This window comes from Manis pentadactyla, chromosome 13 (assembly GCF_030020395.1).
Source record: "Manis pentadactyla isolate mManPen7 chromosome 13, mManPen7.hap1, whole genome shotgun sequence".
In the NCBI taxonomy this organism is placed as follows: domain Eukaryota; kingdom Metazoa; phylum Chordata; class Mammalia; order Pholidota; family Manidae; genus Manis; species Manis pentadactyla.
This window is the reverse complement of record NC_080031.1, coordinates 22165233-22184202: the sequence shown is the minus strand read 5'-3', so window position 1 is coordinate 22184202 and position 18970 is coordinate 22165233. Positions and strand designations below refer to the sequence as shown.

Here is an 18970-nt window from a genome sequence, read left to right as displayed (position 1 = left end):
AGTTCAAGTAGGGGTGTCTAAATTCATTTAAATTTCTTTTAGTTTAATTCCCATAAAATTGACAGAATTTGGTCAGATAATTTTTAAAGAATGAAAATTGATTGTATATATATATAAGGCACAAATAATGAAAAATACGCAAAAAATTTCCTCGTTTTTTTTCAGTTAGACTAAATAATAAAGTGAACAGTTCTTGTTTGCTAAATAAAATAATTAATATTAATAAAATGTTTTTATTTTCAAAATAATACTTGAATACTTTAATTGTTACCAGTAATATTATGTAAAATATATAGTTATTTTACCATTATACAATTATTCCACAGTGAATATATAAATCAAGAGACATAATAAAAGAAAAAACATTCAAGTCAATAAATCAAGCATTATTAATATTCAGATCCATTCATGTCAATCTACTTTGTAGTAGATATTCTATCATTGTGTTCCTATTGTTAATTTTTCACCAAATTTATGTTTTATTTCTTTCAGATATATAATTCATTTGTGTTTCACATACAATAAACACAAATTATGAAAATCCATAGAAACATCTCAGAATTCATTTATTTGGGACTTTCTTATGACCAGAACATACAAATATTTTGCTTTGTGCTCTTCTTATTCTGTTACGTGGCTCTCTTGGTAGGAAACCTTCTGATCCTTGTCTCCATTCAGTGCAGTCCTCTTTTTCACCAACCAATGTACTACTTCCTCCTTCACTTAGCCTCAATAGACATCTGCTATACTTCTACTGTGACACCAAAATTAATTGCTGACCTTCTAGTGGAAAGAAAAACCATCTCCTACGGTAACTGCATGTTATAGGTCCTTACCATGCACTTCTTTGGCGGTACCGAGATCTTCATCCTTACGTCCATGGCCTTTGATCGCTACGTTGCCATCTGCAGACCTCTCCACTACATGACCATCACGAGCAGGACAAGGTGCAACCTGCTGATCTTAGCTGCTTGGGGTGGTGGGGCTCTTCATGCCTTTCCTCTGTTTTCTACAGCAGTTGGGCTGCCCTTCTGTGGTCCTAATGAGATTGATCACTACTTTTGTGATATTTTTCCTTTGCTGAAAGTTGCCTGCACTGACACCTACATCACCGGTGTTCTCGTGATTGCCTTTTCAGGTATGGTTGCCTTAGTAACCTTTGTTGTCTTATTTGTTTCTTATGGCATTATATTGTTCACTCTAAGAAATCTCTCGGCTGAGGGAAGACGCAAAGCTCTCTCTACCTGTTGGTCTCATGTCACTGTGGTCATCTTATTTTTTGGGCCTGACATCTTTATCTACCTTAGACCTCCTACTACTTTTCCTGAGGACAAAATACTTGCACTGTTTTACACCATCATTGCTCCTATGTTCAATCCCTTAATCTACACACTGAGAAATACAGAGATGAAAAACACTATGAGAAAGGTCTGGTGTCAAACATTATATTCCAAGGGAGCACACAATTAAATGAGAAGGTGTATTGGCTAAACAACCTCATGAAAGAAGAGGGTAAACGTGAAAGAAAAAACCAGGAACTATCTCATAGATTATATCCACCACCACTACCCTGAATTGAATGAAAGAGAACTATAGACTATAGGTGAAAGTAAAAATTAAATGAATACTAATCCTTGTGTACAAAAAATACCTGCAAACTAAGTTCATTTGTGGGGTGTGTATAGGATTGTCTATGTGAAAAGTGCAATTGGGACAAAGCAAATAAGTCCGTCTTGTATTGATCAGTAAATTATAAAGGAAAAAGATCAATGAAAATTTTATTAGAAACTTTGGATTTAGGGGTGAGCCTACATAGTGACATATCTTCTGTTGTGTAGAATTGAAGTTTAAAATTAAAATAATAAATTTAACTTTTTGATCAAAAATGTATGTATACATTTTCTAGTGTTATTCAGAAATCTGTTGTGCAAGAAAAATATTTAAAGGAGAATCTGTTTTATAGTGGTTCCTGGGGTTGACTCTCCAATGTCCCATCAAAACAAATAATCATAACTGGTGAGGTCAGAATGAGAATCTATAATGCAGAATGCTGAAAACAATTATATTCCATGTATTTGCCAGAATGTAATAACATTTCCCACTAAACTCAAGAAACTGTATAATAAAATTTAAGTGTGGACCTGCTCAAAATTGATATGCAAATTGGCAGTCATTATATCCAACAAACTTGGCTGTCATTGGATCCAAAGATCTTTCCTACAACATTAAGAAAAGAAAAACTGGAAAAGACAAGTAAGATACATCTAAAAACAAAGTAACAACTAAAAAGCAAAATGCATGTTGGCTACACTCAGATGTTTATAGCAACTTTATTCCTAATTGCCAACTCTGGGAAGCAATGAAGCTGTCCTTCAGTAGGTGGCTAGATGTATTTAATACAACAATGGCATATTGTTTAATGCTAAAATTAAATTAGGTATCAAAATTGGAAAAGACATGCAGGAAATTTAAATGCACATTATAAAGTGAAAGAAGACAATCTGAAAGTTCTACCTTACTGTATGATTTCAACTATAAGACATTGTGGAAAATGCAAACCTATAGAAAAAAAATCAGTGGATGTCAAAGGTTAGAGAAGAGGGAGGGATGAATGGGCAGAGCGCAGATGATTTTTCGGGCAGTGAAACTTCTGTATGTCACAGTTTTGGATATTGTCATTATACATGTCAAAACCCATAGATTGCACAACACCAAGCATGAACCCTAATGTAAGCTGTGAATTTTGGGTGATAAAAATGTGTCAACGTAGATTCATTTGACTGTAACAAATGGAACACTCTGGAGGGGGAGGTTGTCCGTATATGCGGAGAAGGGGGATATGGGTTCTCTCTGTTCTTTTCTTTCAGGTTTGCTGTGAACCTAAAGTTGTGTAATAAATAAAATCTATGAAATAAAAATACATTGTGACACAATGTATCAAGCAAATTGTCCTGTCAGGACAATGAAGAACCATCTGCGAAATCCTTTAGAAAAACCGGAAGGAACTTTTAAGGAAGTATATTTGTACATGCATAATAGATTTGAACTAAGATCTCTTAAGATATAGACATAGGTAAGACATAGAACACCTAGATCATTTATTATCAAAGGCTTTTGGTTTTTAATGTTACAGGCTCTATTACTAAACTTGCAACAGATTTTAAAAGAATAATAAGGTATTATTTTGAATATAATATGGCCAATTAATTGAAAAATATATAGAATGTACAAAATTCTCAAATGATATAAACTACCACAACTCATTTAAAAATAATTAATAGATAATCTCAATATCTATTTATCTTAAAGAACTGTATTTTCTGTCTCAAAACTACAAAATAGAAATCTCTTTCCCCATTTACCCCTTCATATATTGCTTCACTGATGAATTCTTCAAAAACTTAAAGAAGAAACCACACTTACTCTACATAAATGTTAAACAAAAAAAGGAGCAATTACATCTGAATTCATTTTATACCACCACCATTTCTCTGATACTTACCCATTTTTGAAGTATTGTAATACATTATTTAGATTTTTTTCCATAGACAGTAATATCACTTGTAAAAAAACAGGTTTGTTTCTTCCAGTCTGAATGAATTTCTTTTTCATTGTAGTGAGTTTTTGCAAGATTTCAGGAAATCAAATCAACATACAAAAATTTACTGTATTTTCCATTAGTAAAAAATAATCAGAAAATGAAATTTGTAGATGTCATGTGCAGTAGAATCAACACATGAAATGTTTAAGGATAAATCTCACAACAAGATATATGTAACAGCATATATGAATTGCAGAAGTCTTTAGAGAGAAATTTAAGAAGACATTAATGATAGAGAATAATTCCATGCTTACAGATCAGATGACTGGACTTCATTAAGAAGTCTGTCTCCACACCTGAAATTGCTATCTAAGAAAGCACCCCCAATATTAGAGCAGTCTTTTTATTGCAACTTAAAAGATTTTTCTAACATTAATTGAAATGAAAAGCATACACATTAGCCCCCACAACATTATAAAAGGTCAAACTTGAAGAACTTACCTAATCTGATTTAATGGTAGATTATGAAGATTCAGAAATCAAAGCACTATGATATTTTTATAAACGTATACAAGAGATCAATGAAATAGCGTGTCTGAAGGATGTCCAATGGTTTGTGTATGATGGAGAGGAGTTGATTAACTGACCTTACATGTACACATTTTGGGCTTATATGACCTGGTTAATTGATATTTCAAGGTCCACTTTCTATGTAAATCTATGTCTAAAACTTAAACCAATATACATATCCTAAAACATGTTGAGATTTTCAAAATAATTTCAGAGAATTGTCCCAAATGTGTTTGAATAATTGCTTTTTAAGTCTCTGCATTTTATTTTATCTTACTGGAAAAGATTCAGCAGAATGAATATCTGAGGAGACAAGTCTTCCCAAGGTGACTAAAGCTACTCTTATAGCCACTTAGACATGATTAAGCAAGTGAGTTAACCATGCCACCTGTTCTGAAGAACTGTCTGCCAATGGTGTTTTAGGGCAGTTACATGCTACTTAAGTGTATTCCATTCAATTTCATTGTTATGTCTATATTTTCTCTTGCCGCAGAAGATAATTTCATTACTACAAAAATACCTAAGCTCACCTTAGTTTAAGTGTATATGAATCACAAGCAGAATTCCAGTTGATTATGAGAGCAGTAAGCTAAGCGTTAATGAAATCTTCAAATTGCAGTGGACGATACTGAGTCCATTTTCATGCTTTTATATTTTCCTGTATTATTATCAAGGAATGGCCCAGTTTTTGATAGCATATCCCAGTGATATGTAATTTCTTAACTCTGAAAAACCTGCCATCCTAACATAAACTTGTTTCATCTGATTCATTTAAGGTAAGTATTTAAAAGACCATATTCTGATACCACGAGGAGAAAATTTGGACTTACAGTGAACACTCTACTTTAACTATAAGAGTAATTATTCTTATAATTTTGGTAGCACCACCAGAAGAGATTACAGCATTTTTATACAATACTCCCAAGGAAATAAGGCAATAATTTGACTACATTTTGATTAAAATCCAGGGAAATTTCAGGGAAGTGGTCAGTGTTAAGGTCTGCTCTACAACAACCAATTGTTTCTTAATTTTCTTTCTTTTTACTTCACAGATTCCCAAAACTGAATGTATCCTGATCATTTCCATTACATCTCAACTGTGATAAACATTTGTTTTCTTTCTTCATATACCTTGTTTGTATGGAAATTTCAGAATTTCTCACTCAAAAAGGCAAAGGAACTTTTGAACCATGTTATGTGCATAAACTGTGTTATGTGTATGAACCATGTATGGGACTGCAGTGTTTCATATTGTTCCCGGTGTTCCTAGTTATATTTCTGAATTCTATAAAACTATGTCAGCTCTATATATGTGGACAGTGATGCTGAGATGGGTTAGCAATAATTTCTATCTTCAGAAAGTTATGGAAGGAGAGAAAGTGAATCCATTTCCTGAGATCCTTATGAAAGCTTTTGATATGCATTAAGGGAATACTATTAAAAGTTGGTGAGGATAATGTCTATGCTTGTCCTGGGTGATTGATTTTTTTACAGTACATTGGCAAGCTAAAGATTTAATAATCTACACACCATATCTATGTAATACAACTAAAGTGAAAAATAAGACAAATGTAGAACAACATTTCACTTAATATCCAACATCTGAAGTAACTAGGTAACTGGTTTTCATTTTATATTCAGATGATTTCTGCTATGTAACTACAATTTGAATAAAAAAACAGGTCACCATTTAGTTTATTGTACATGTCTTCAAGCTTCTATGCTTTTCATTGCTGTTGCTAGTCCACCACTTGCAAAATGGGTCCATAATATTTCTTCCTTTTGTCCTTTATTACTTCCATTAATTGACAAATTGAGCAAATGTGGTCTAGAATATATAATATTATGTGTTGCAATGATGAAAACAATTCTTTCACTGGACTGCACTCAACCACCCCTGTCGCTTCTTGCTAACTGAAGTGACCATAATATCATTTCCCTACGATTTCAGGATGAGATTTTAAGAGCTACTGTGGAGGAAATATTTATGATGATGAGAAAACAAATCAGAATCCTACCTGAAGAATGAACATTTTGCTGAAACTTATGGAAAATTATTTCACAATGATTTGGAATTGAAAATGCTGAACCATATATTTTTATGAGCTGCAAGATATACACACATAAACCTTCAGAAAGACAGACTGGGTGATCTGTAATCTCTCACCTTTCATATTTTTTTCTATTGAGATGACGAGTCTTCCTCTTGCCTCTCTCCTTTGTGTCTCCAGAGATACACCCCCTCTCAGTCTGCTCTCAAGTGGGGACACAACCCTGAGTGGGCATCAGCACAGCTGTCCACTAATACACAGCCTATTACTTTCTGATGCCAATAAATCACTTAGATGCCCTTGATATGGGTCTCTTTCATTGACTAGTAGGGTTTTGGATATTTAGAGTTACACCCAGTTTAAGTTGTTTACCAACCTACTTCTCTATCTGTTATCTTTAAAGCAATTTGTTTTGTAAAAACACTTATATATATATAGTAAAGACTATGTCCTCTCTTAAACAGGAATTGGGGTTAGCTGTAATAAGGTAAGGAGTAAATTGATTAATGAACTAAAAAATCATTAAACTCCATTTAAGTACTGCTAATTGTTGGACACTATGAGCCTGATAACTATTTTTGCTTTGTAAGAAAAATGGAGACTAGGAAGCCTTATTGCAATACAATACTAAGCTCATACAAGGAAAAAAATTGTGATTTTTTTCTTGAAATTAGAGTAGAGTAATAAAAAAATCTTTGCCAAAACAATATTGGTATTGCTAAAGTTTTTCAATTAATTAGTTGCAACAGTCCTAGAAATGAAATGAAACCTTATAACAATTACTAAGGGGGTGGTACTTCAATACACTGAAATCAACAAATGTTAACTGATCATGATACAACCTCTAGCATGCACAGCCAAGGTACAGCTGTTAATCTGTTCTGTCACATGTCACATGTTAGCAATTATAACATGTCAATCTACATGACACCTTTATTAGGAATATACAGGTAGAGAAAGAAGGTGACAATAATGGGCTAAAACAGTGGGTTCTCTCTAAGTCCACTGACTGAAAACAAGTGTCAGTGATCACTACCCGGATGCCTATGGTGCTTTCCTTCATTTCACTCACATTTTCTGCATTTCACTCACATTTCCTTCATTTCACTCACATATTCCAACTTCACGTAGAATAATGTCATCACGTTTTTTCTCATCAAACCAGTTTATTTTCAAGTACCTTTAAGTACTTTTATCTCAAAAGGTATGCAGTAATTCTGGTGTATTTTTAATTATTATTTAGTCTTGAAAATGTGCATTCTGTTACTTTTCAATTCTGAGAGTTACAGAATTTCATTGTTGTAGTCCCTATACACCAATTATATAAGTAGCTGAATATGTCAAGGCCTTTGTAACACTACATTTAAAAATCCCATACATAAGTCTCATTTATCTTAAGAGCTAAAGAAAGCAATCAGAACTATAATAGAATATCATTATATTAAAAAGTCTTTGATACAGTAGTATGGAACATTTCAAGGCTAAATTAATGATAAAATGAAACGAACTTCTTGATACACAAAGTGAGTTCCTTTGCTTTGCAAGTGTTCAAGAGAAAGAAGGACACCTTATTTCAAAAATGTTCTGGAGGGAATTATAAATCATAGCAAACCAGCTACACTTTATTTATGAATCCTCACATACTTGAGCTGCTGTGATTATATATATATATATTTTTTTCTTTCTTTCTATCAAACTAGAGAGTATACTGTATAGTGAGGTGTATTTCACATTCAGCAATGCCAGTATTGAACTCTCAGGAAAAGAGGGAGTCAGTCTGAGGATGTTAGGAAAGCTACTAGTTTGAGGACAGAAACACAGAAAAAAGTAAGGAGGTCAGGTGCATTGTAGTTGAATGCATGGGGGAGTCAGGATACACACTATGATATTGATCTGTAGAGATTCAGTCAAACCGTGACTCAGCAAGTACTCAACCAAGGCCCGCAGTTCATCTTTTGCTTTCAGAGGTAGTTTTGATATGCCACAGCTTTCTCATGGCATTTTTCACTTCTGCATTCCTCAGTGTGTAGATGATGGGGTTGAGGAAGGGTGTCCCAATAGTGTAAAATACGGACACCATCTTGTCCATGGGGAAAGTGGTTGGGGGACGTGTATAGATGAATATACAGGGACCAAAGAATAAGATGACTACAGTGATGTGGGAAGTGCAAGTGGAGAGAGCTTTTTTCCTCCCTTCTGCACTGTGGTTTCTCAGAGAATGTAAGATGACAATGTATGAGATCATCAGAATCACAAAACTGAATGAGCATATGGCCCCACTATTAGACACCACCAGTAGGTTGATCACATAAATGTCCATGCATGCAAGCTTCAACAAGGGTTGCATATCACAGCAATAATGATCAATCAGATTGGGTCCACAGAAAGGCAACTTCAAGGCCAGGATAATCTGAGCCATAGAATGTGTAAAAGACCCAATCCATGCAAGAACAATCAGAATGATGCAGACCTGCCGTCTCATGATGGTTGGGTACTGCAAGGGCTTGCAAATGGCCACATAGCGATCAACGGCCATGAGGACGAGGACAAAGATCTCCGTGCAGCCAAATAAATGTAGTGCAAAGACTTGAGTCATGCACTCATTATAAGATATGATTTTCTTTGCAGAGAGAGCATCCACAATTAGTCTAGGGGCTGTGGAAGTTGAAAAGCAGGAATCAGCAAAGGACAAATAAAACAGGAAGAAGTACATGGGGCTCCCAAGTGTTTGGCTGGACTTGATGGTCACAATAATAAGCAAATTCCCCACTACTGTTCCTACATAGAATACGAAGAAGATTACAAAGACCATTTTCTGCCTCATAGGATCCTGTGTCAGTCCTAAGAGTATGAATTCAGTTACGCTGCTATTTTGTTGTGTCATTTTAGTTGATGGAGAAAGCAAAGGTTAAAAATAATCTGCCAAGGGAAAAAAAAAAATTTTATGATATGAAGACATATCTGGAGGTCAAAATGCTAGATCACTTATCAATGGGTAATTACTTACCTGCTGTGTACTGTTTTTATCTGAATAGTATGGAATTCATAAAATCAATTTGATATGTTTACCTGATTGTATATTGTATATATTACACAATATGCTTTTACATTCCTTGAATCAAGTTCAGTTATGGAATACTCTTCCAAAAATATATATATATAAATAATGTTTGTCTACGCAATTCATAGTCTTTCTTAATAAACCTAAACACATTCACACATACGGGAGATGAGGTGTGGGTGGAGAGAGATACAGTACACATCAAATTTTAACAATGAAGACCCAACCGGTTGGCCGAGTCTGTCACGAGACTTCCTTAAATGTGTTGCTTTGACCAAGTTTATTTCCTTTCATTTTACCTCTCTTACCTCTCTAGTTATTTAGGCTTAAATTCAGCTCTATTCAACATTGTACTTTTTTACTATACTATGTTGTAAAAGGCAAATCCTTTCCCTATTCATTGTTTTTCTGAGTCTTTCAACATGCTTTATTAATGCATTGAGTCATTGAGACTAAAATAAAGGAGAAATACAGGAAGAAAATTTGCTGTAAATCAGAACAATCTTTTAAATTTATGGTTCACTGTTAAACACCAGGGGTTGAGAAATGAGCTCAGAAAGCTCCAAATCATCAGTATAACTTTCAGTAGAATTTTTGTGATATTTATTTTGAGCATCATGTACTCTGATTTCAAGTAAGAAAAGATAGAAATAAAAAGAGAATTAATATTTATTAATCTCTGACTATGTGCCAAACAGTGGATGCCTTGTTTATGCACCTTTATATTCTCCAAACAGTAGCATAGTCCATAACAAATTTTAGTATCAAACTGGTAAAATATACTTACAACTCACATTCCAGATAAAAGCATAGTTTTCAAGGATCAATGGATTTCACACTGCAATCTTAAAAACACACAAAAAAAATGAATAATGGGCAAAAGAACCAATTATAAATAGCATGCTCATGTGGAAAGATGTTTAATTTCATTCATAGTTAAATATATTCAAATTAAACTTCCAATTAGATTATCATTATACTGTAAAGAGTAATCTTTACAGTAAAGACTGTTGACATATATTGCTGACAAACTGTGGGCAACAGTCAATCCCACACATCATCGGTAGCAATTTAAGTGGGTTTAATTCCTTACAGAGTGATTTTCAACACATATAATATCATAACAGCACATAGATGTTGATTCAGTGATTCCATTTTCTACAGATAAACTCACTACAAGGACAAAGAAAATTATTACAACTCTTTCCATTATAGCAGGAAAGAACTCAAAACCCTTCAGAAGGGAGCTGAATGATTCAGGCATGGTAATTCATTGATAACAAACATTGATAAAGTTATTGATGAATACATATCAGACATATGTGAAATGGTCTCTAAAAAATATTTTTAAATGAAAAATAAGGGAACAGAATGTGTGCCTTGCATGGCAAGTTTTAATTAAAAGCATGGTAATATATATTACAGTTAAATACACAATTATACAAAGGAATTGTATTTAGAAGAATACCAAAAAAGCATGTACTTGTACTTCTTGTGTGATAAAATTGCTGTCTTTGTGTTAGAGATGTGAGCAATGCCTAATTGTTAGGATGTGCCCTTTTGTATTTGATATCATGATGATTAGTGATGCACTAAAAACACAGCTTTTAATTTTATCTTAAGAGATGGTTTATTATTGACACTGGCATATCACTGACCCATCATGATGTTCTTCTGGTGTAAACAGGAAAGACAGCAATATTTTTTTTAAATGCAATAATAAGACCCAAAAGTTTAATATGATGAGTCATTTTCTGGAACTCAAGGCCTTTCAATCACATCACACCACACTTTGATTAACCACACATTTGCTGGCTTTGGTGGATGTTTCCAAATGTGCTCTTATTGAAGCTCTTCAACAAATGAATGACAATTCATTGTTGGTTTATAGCTATTAATAATATTATATGCAAATCCCTTATCTATATCTGTATATCTATACAGAGACATATAGAGGTATATGGAGATAGGTACATGTACATAGTCTGCATGATTTACATATCTACAAATAAAAGTATATGAATGATGTGAATTATGTGCATGTATATATATACATGTGTATAGATAAATAAACATACAAATATATACATATTTTAGAATTATATACCCAAGATCCCATATTTTAGAATGAAGTGACATAAGGATGGGAATTTTTGCCAATAAAGTAATGAATTTCAGCAACTAGGTAAAAGTAGGTGGTTAAGAAATATTTGTTAAATGAAGGAAAGAATTAAGAAAAGGTCCATAGATAAAATCAGACAGTAATCCATGGTATTCTATACTTAGATCCATTGAGAAAAAGGAAAGTCTGAATCCTAATATCCATGCTAAAATCATCATCTACATGGAATATTTCCAGGAAACACCCAAATATGTGATTTTTGTCTGCTCGACTCCAATAGCCCTTACCTATTAGTTCCCATTTCCATCAGGAGCTGCTGTGCACACCTTTTATTTCTATCATCTCACTGTAGGATGTAAGGCATTCCTAGAAATGTCCTAAACATTCCATCCTTCCTCCAATGTGTTGCATGTACTAGATACTTACAGTGGCATTGATCAGACTCATATGTTCCAAGTAAAAAATACAACTAGCTTAATCCCTAATTTAAATCTTACTAGCTTTGTAAGAGCTTGTGCAGAGATGAGGATGTTCAGTTGCCCTCTTTTTTTTCCAAGTGCTTTGGACACCCTCTGCTCCAAATAGATTTAAAAAGAAAAAGTGCTTCTAAAACTATGTCTGCTTCTCTGGAACCAGGAGCTGTTTGCTCTTCCAAAGAGACTATATTCTCACTCATATGCCAGATTGCAGGCTAAGACAGTCACAGATTCAGCCCCACATTTTGAATCCAGTCACAAAGGAGTTTGACAGGGAAATGCTTCACTTTTGCTTTCCCTGGAGGAATATTTAAACATGAATGATGCAAAATATTGGAGTCTGGGGAAGGTCATTCCCTAAAGTGTCTCTTCCCTTCCTAATTAAGAAACATTGATGTGATAAATAATTTAATCTCCAATATGGGTTATTACATCATGGAAAAAGGATGGCCTATCCTTGCAATTATGCAGGTGTTCATATGGGACAGTAATGATATCTTTTGACTGGAAAAAACTAACGATCACTTAGTGCCCAGGACTGGGTGTCTCATTCCTTCTCCAATAAAATGAAATAGGGTTTCTTGAAGGAATGGCTGATTCTAGGTTTGGGACAGGGAATGTAAAAGAGGAACTGGAGCATATTGTAATGCAAGAAAGCAAGGAAGTGCTAACACACACACCCACACACATACTCACACACACGTGTACTCACACCATGATGAGGATATGCCAGACGGAAACAGGAGCCTGTAAAAGAGGCCCCAGTGCCCAAAGGTGGAAAAAAATTGAGCATCAAAATGAATAGCACAAATGTATACATAACCCAAAGTATAAAATAAGTATTTGTGAGTTAAATGATAAATACATTTGAATAACTGGAGAGGAATAAGCAAAATAATTCTAAATGACTTATGTAGATATTCTGCCCTCAAAGTCTCCACATCTAAGTGTGCGCTGTACACAGTGACTTCCTTCCAAAAGGCACATGTGGTGTGGGGGAGGGCGTGACTTCACAAAAGGGACATGTGACACATGCTGCTTCAGCCAGGTGACCAAGTTTAACAGCGACAGTGATAAGTCACATTGAGATAATGTTCCCACTGAGATGAGGTGGTGGAAATAGCACTTTGCCCCTATAAATTTTCTCCGAATAATCCACAAAACCGATCTTGAGGAAAATATCAGACAAACTTAACTGAGGGCTTTTGTACAAAATGTCTGTCTATTTTTCCTCAAAACTGCCAAGGTCATCACTCAGAAGGAAACTGAGAATCTGTCACTGCCTACAGGTGCCAAAGAAAACACAACAACTTTATGTGATGTGGTATCCAGAATCCAGTTCTGGAGAAGAAAAAATATTAGTGAAAACTAATTTGTTAGGAATCTGGTTAAATACAGATTTAAGTTAAAAGTAATTTATTAAACAATAATTAACATTGACTGATATATTATTTTGACAAATGTGCCATACTAATTAATCTAAGATGATAATAAAGGAAATAAGTGTGGAGTTCATGGAAAGTCTGTATTAGTTTTACAACTTCACTGTGAATGGCATGTTACATTTCATACACCCTCAAAGTTTATCTGTGTTGCAGAATGTCAGAAATTCCTTCCTTTCCACACTGAATGATATTCCATTGGATGCAGAACACACCCTGTTTATCCATTTATGTGTTGAAGGACACTAGGGTTGCTAACCCACTTAGGCAGTTGTGAATAATTGCCATTAACATGAAAGGGCAAGTATCTTTTTAAGCCCCTGCTTTCAGTTCTTTTGGTATATATCCAGAAGAGAATTGCTGGATCTAATGGTCATTTTATTTTCAAGTTTTGGAGGATTGGCATACTGTCTTTCAAACAGGCTGCCCCATTTTACATTCTCATGAACATGGCACAAGTGTGTGTAATGATGTTGGGCATCTTTTCATATTTTCTGTGTCCATTTATATATATTCTTTACCTATTTTTTATTCAGGTTGTCACTGACTTATAGAAATTCCTTGTATGTTTTGGATAATGGCTCCTTATCAGATATACATTTACAAGTGTTTCTTCCTACAACACGAGTTGCTTTTTCCACTCTCTTAATCGTGGTCTTTGATTCATAGAAGGTTTTAATTTCAATGTACTCCAATCAATCTATTTTTTTCTTCTGTAGCCTGTGTCTTTGGTGTCATATCCAAGAAGTTATGGCTTCATCTAATGTCCTGAAGCTTTTCCTCTGTATTTCCTCCTGTTTTATAATTTTAGTTCTTATATTTAGGTGTTTGATTCATTTTGAGTTATTTTGTACATACTGTAAGTTACGAGTCTACTTTCATTCTTTTGCATCAGAATATCAAGTTTTCCCATCACCATTTGTTGGAAAATCTATCCTTTCCTCATTGGATACTCTTGGTACCCCTGTAGAAACTGGCTGGAGAAAAATTATGGTATATTTCTGGGTTTTCTAAACTATTACACTCACCTAGATACCTGTCTTTATGCCAGTATCACACTGTTCTCTTAACTGTAGCTTTACAGTAAGTTTTGAGATCAGGAAGTATGGGCCCCTCTACTTAGTTGTTCTCAAGACTTTTTTGTCTATAGGGTCCCTTGAGATTCCATGTCAAATTTTTAGATTCTTCTGTATCTTCAAAAACCACCATGGAGTTTTGATAAGGTAAGAATTGAATCTGTATTAGGTATTGAATCTCTATTGTTTTTGGTATTATTGACATCTACACAATATTTCTTCTAATCCATGATAATGGGATATATTTTAGAATATGTCTGTATGTGAATATTTATACATGTATATGAATAGATTTATTATAAGTGGTTGACTTTTGTACATATTTCAGTTGAGAAGTGCAAAATCTGTACAGTCAATGTCTCATTTTGACTTGAAAGACCAGGAACCGCTGTGAACCATAGCATCCACTGTCCCGATTCAGGTCCACAGGCAGGAAGCTGCTGGAGAATCCAGAAGAGTTCACATGCCCGTGTGCAGACCGTGGGGCAGGAAGAGCTGGTGTTTCAGCCCTCAGGCTCCCAGGCAGGAGAATTCCCTCTTACTCAGAGGAGTCAGCCTTTTGTAATTTTCAGGCCTTCAGTTGATTGGATGAGGACACCTACATTAGTGAGGGCAATCTGCCTTCAGTGCACCAGCTCAGATGCTGATACCATCTAGGCAAACCTCACAGTCACAACCCCAAACAAATGCAAGCAAATATTTGTGCACACTGTGGCCCAGTGAAATGAACACATAAAATTAGCCATCATAAGAGAACCCATATATAAACTGAAGCATATATGGTCAATTAATATACAATAAAGGAGCCATGTACATACATCGGAAAATGACAGCCTTTTCAGCAGCTGTTGTTGGCAAAACAGCACAGCTAATGCAGGAGAATTAAACTGGGTTATTGTCAAACCCCATACACAAAAGTAAACTCAAAATGGATCAAAGATCTGAATGTAAGTCATGAAACCATAATACTCTTAGAAGAAAACATAGGCAAAAATCTCTTGAATATAAACAGAGCAACTTAGAAGAAAACAAGCAAAAATCTCTTCAATATAAACATGAGCAACTTTTTCCTGAATGCACCTCCACAGGCAAAGGAAACAAAATTAAAAATGAACAAATGGGACTACATCATGCTTCTGCACAGCAAAGGACACCATCCGCAGAACAAAATGGCATCCTACAGTATGGGAGAATATATTTGTGTCCGACAAGGGGTTAACATTCAAAATATATAAAGAAGTCATACCCTCAACACCCAAAAAGACATAACCCTATTAAAAATGGGCAAAGGATATGAACAGACACGTCTCCAAAGAAGAAACTCAGATGGCCAACAGGCACATGAAAAGATGCTCCACAGCGCTACTTATCAGGGAAATGCAACTTAAAACCACAATGAGATATCACCTCGCACCAGTTAGGATGGCCAAAGTAGAAAAGACTAGGAACAAAAAATGCTGGCGAGGATGCAAAGAAAGGGGAACCCTCCTACCCTGCTGCTAGGAATGTAAACTTGTTCAACCATTGTGGAAAGCAATATGGAGGTTCCTCAAAAAACTACAAATAGAAATACCATTTGACCCGGATATTCCACTCCTAGGAATTTACCTGAAAAAAAACAAGATCCCTGTATTAAAAAGACATTATGCACCCCTATGTTTATTGCAGTGCTATTTACAGTAGCCAAGAGTGTCCACAACCTAAGTGTCCATCAGTAGATGAATGGATAAAGAAGAGGTGGTACATATACACAGTGGAATACTATTCAGCCATAAGAAAGAAACAAATCCTACCATTTGCGACAACATGGATGGAACTAGTGGGTATTATACTCAATGAAGTAAGTCAGGCAGACAAAGACAAATACCAAATGATTTCCCTCACTTGTGGAGTATAACAATGAAACAAAACTGAAGAAACAAAATAGCAGCAGACTCAGAGACTCCAAAAGTGGTTACCAAAGGGGAGGGGGAGGGGAGGGCAGGTGGGGTGGGAGGGAGAAAGGGATTGTGGGGTGTCATGATTGGTCCACATGGTATGTGTGGGGTCACATGGAAGACAGTGTAGATCAGAGAAGACAAATAGTGATTCTGTGGCATCTTACTACGCTGATGGACAGTGACTGCAATGGGGTATGGGGGGGACTTGATAATAAGGTGATTGCAATAACCACTTTGTTTTTCTTGTGAAACCTTCAATAAGAGTGTATATCAATGATACCTTAAAAAAAAAGCTATCATAAGTCCATTGCTTCAACTTAGCATCTAGATACATCTCCTTAAAGTATACTTAATCTCCCAAAAGAGTCATTACTGAGGTCATAATTTGAGCTAACATTATACAACTGCCCTGTGTACAACTAAAAATGCACAAACCCTACCCAGAAGAGAAGGTGTAGTTTTAGGGTTGTTTGCTCTTCTCCTTAATATCCTGTAACATAAATATGGTGATAGTAAATTGGAAATACTAAAATACTGTGGTGGTAAGTCAAGATTCTTACATTACATGATAGGGTAATAATAGAGGAAAGAAAACAAAGATATTAGCTTAATGTATATACATATAGAAACATAAATAGAAGGAGGGCAAATAACAATTATTGTCTTTGTATTTCTAAGTGGTCACATGGTTATAGATGTTTTTTCTGTTACTCATTTGTATTCAGTGTGCCCTCAGCAGGCTCCAAAACTAGTCATGGTTCTTCACCTCGTGGGGCGACACAGACCTTCACTGCTGAAGGGTCTGGGCCATTAGTAGCTCTGCCTGGATTGGGTTGTTGTGGTTTTCCATTGACCTTAATCACTGGTAAGACTTGAATAGGTTTCCTGTCTATTTCTCTTCTAGGAGCACCATGATAAACTAGCAACACTGTTAGTCCACTTCTGCTGATTATTCTGATGGCTGTTTTCACTCCACTGCCCCTTATGGTAGCCATGCCCCACCTTGCCTTTGAGGGTTGAGTGGCACCACTTGGCTGCTGCTACTGGGGATCAAATGACTCTCAGTGCATTTAGATTTCCCAGTCTGGTGACCATAGATCCCACCAGAGATCGGCCTACAGAAAACATTGATCATAGAACTTTTCAAGTACACTGGGCCTCCCACTACACATTCATTTCTTGTGGTAATGATGAAAGGGATGCCATCTGGATCTCCCTGTGTGGTTAAGTATGTCTTAAAGGATAAATCCATTCTAAGTTTACACTCTCCCTAGGCCTTTGAACCTCTTCCTCTGTATCAAACCAAGGCAAGTCTGGCATTTCTAACTTGCTCACTGTGGCCACCTTCTGGTTCGTGTTCTAGCCACCAACGACACTGACTGACAGCCTTTCTTGACTTCCCCGGCTGCCACACTGAGTGAGGAATCTCTCCATAGAGGGCCCGTGCCGATACATTTCTCATGATAGAATTTTACATTTGTTCTCTAATTATCCCACACCTTTAGTATCCATTGCCATATATACTCCAGAGAATTCTTTCTGTGTAAATTAGGAAACTCGAGTAGTAATTTGGAATGTAGTGCACCTCAAGGGTCACACTTGGTGTGTCACCTTAGGGCCCTCGTGGGAGTTGAGACTAGTTCCAAGTCTAGGAGGAGAGGGGCGGTGGGGGTGTGTCCCGCGGAGAATCAGCTTTCTCTCATGGCAACTGTCTCAAGGTGGGCCATTGCAGTTTCCTCAGACAACGCGAGTCAGTCATGCAGACTGAGGTGGAGAAGCTCTCTCACTGACGAGGACGGTTCATCCTCTGTTTCCTGGATCTTCCAGGAATCTAGGTCAGAATGTAGTTTTCATCCATCACTCTTCTTTCTCAAATCTTCATCCTAAATCCAGTTCTTTTGTTTGTAACTCCTAAATACTTCTTGATCCATTCGCTCTCCCTCCATGTTTAGATTCCCTGGATGAAGATCCTGAGATGGGATTTTTATGAAAGTGATTTGTACTGAGTAGGGCTGAGGAAAGCAGAGGACAGCAGGGAGAAGAAAGGATGCAGTCCTGCCTGGAGCCTGGAGTCAGGCTTCAGCCTGGAGCTACGGAAGCTCTGGGCTCTCATGGTACTAGACCTGGTTCCGCCTTGAAGCAAAGGGACCAGCACGCTTGAACCCCCATTCCAGTCATTCACTGGTCGGCGGTGGGTTCTGCGGTAATGGTCATAACCCCCGAGGTGTGGCAGCTCCAACTTTCTCCAGTGCGGGTGGACAGGGAAGCACGGGGCTCCGGCTCTCAGCAGCCCGGCGCAGCGGCTGGAGCGCAGGTGCGCTGGCCTGTGACGGGCCCAGGGCTGGGAGCAGCAGGGCCCACCGAAAGCTGCCTCCCCACGGGCACCGCCAGAGTCCAGGCCTCCCTCCTTTCACACCCACAGCATTGCAGTAACCTCCTAACTGCTCTCCATCTCCCAGTCTTGGCCCCTTCAGCCCATTTCCCATTCTGATAACCTACAAGTTACTGTCTAAAACTCAAATAACCTACACCACTCACTTGTTTAAAAGACCTTCCAATGTTGTCCTCAGGGTACTTAGCATTGAGCTATAACACAATTATGAGAACTATCTTGATCTTCCTGTTCTGTCTCTCCTGCTTCATATCTTGCTATTTACCCTTTATAAGCCCAGTGCCCAGCATGGTCACCAA

At 36.4% G+C, this 18970-nt stretch overlaps 1 protein-coding gene and 1 pseudogene across 1 annotated transcript; one reads left to right on the top strand and one right to left on the bottom strand.

The window, feature by feature from the left end:
• The first annotated feature begins 534 nt into the window (after positions 1–534).
• On the top strand, positions 535–1470 carry LOC118923540 (olfactory receptor 4P4-like; annotated as a pseudogene).
• A 6463-nt stretch (positions 1471–7933) lies between these two features.
• On the bottom strand, positions 7934–18083 carry LOC118923539 (olfactory receptor 4C11-like). Its single transcript, XM_036907486.2, has 2 exons — positions 18067–18083; positions 7934–9026 (listed from the first exon to the last, which is right to left on the bottom strand). The coding sequence occupies exons 1-2, from the start codon at positions 18081–18083 to the stop codon at positions 8111–8113; spliced, it is 933 nt and encodes a 310-aa protein (XP_036763381.2). The 3' UTR covers positions 7934–8110.
• Positions 18084–18970: the final 887 nt, after the last annotated feature.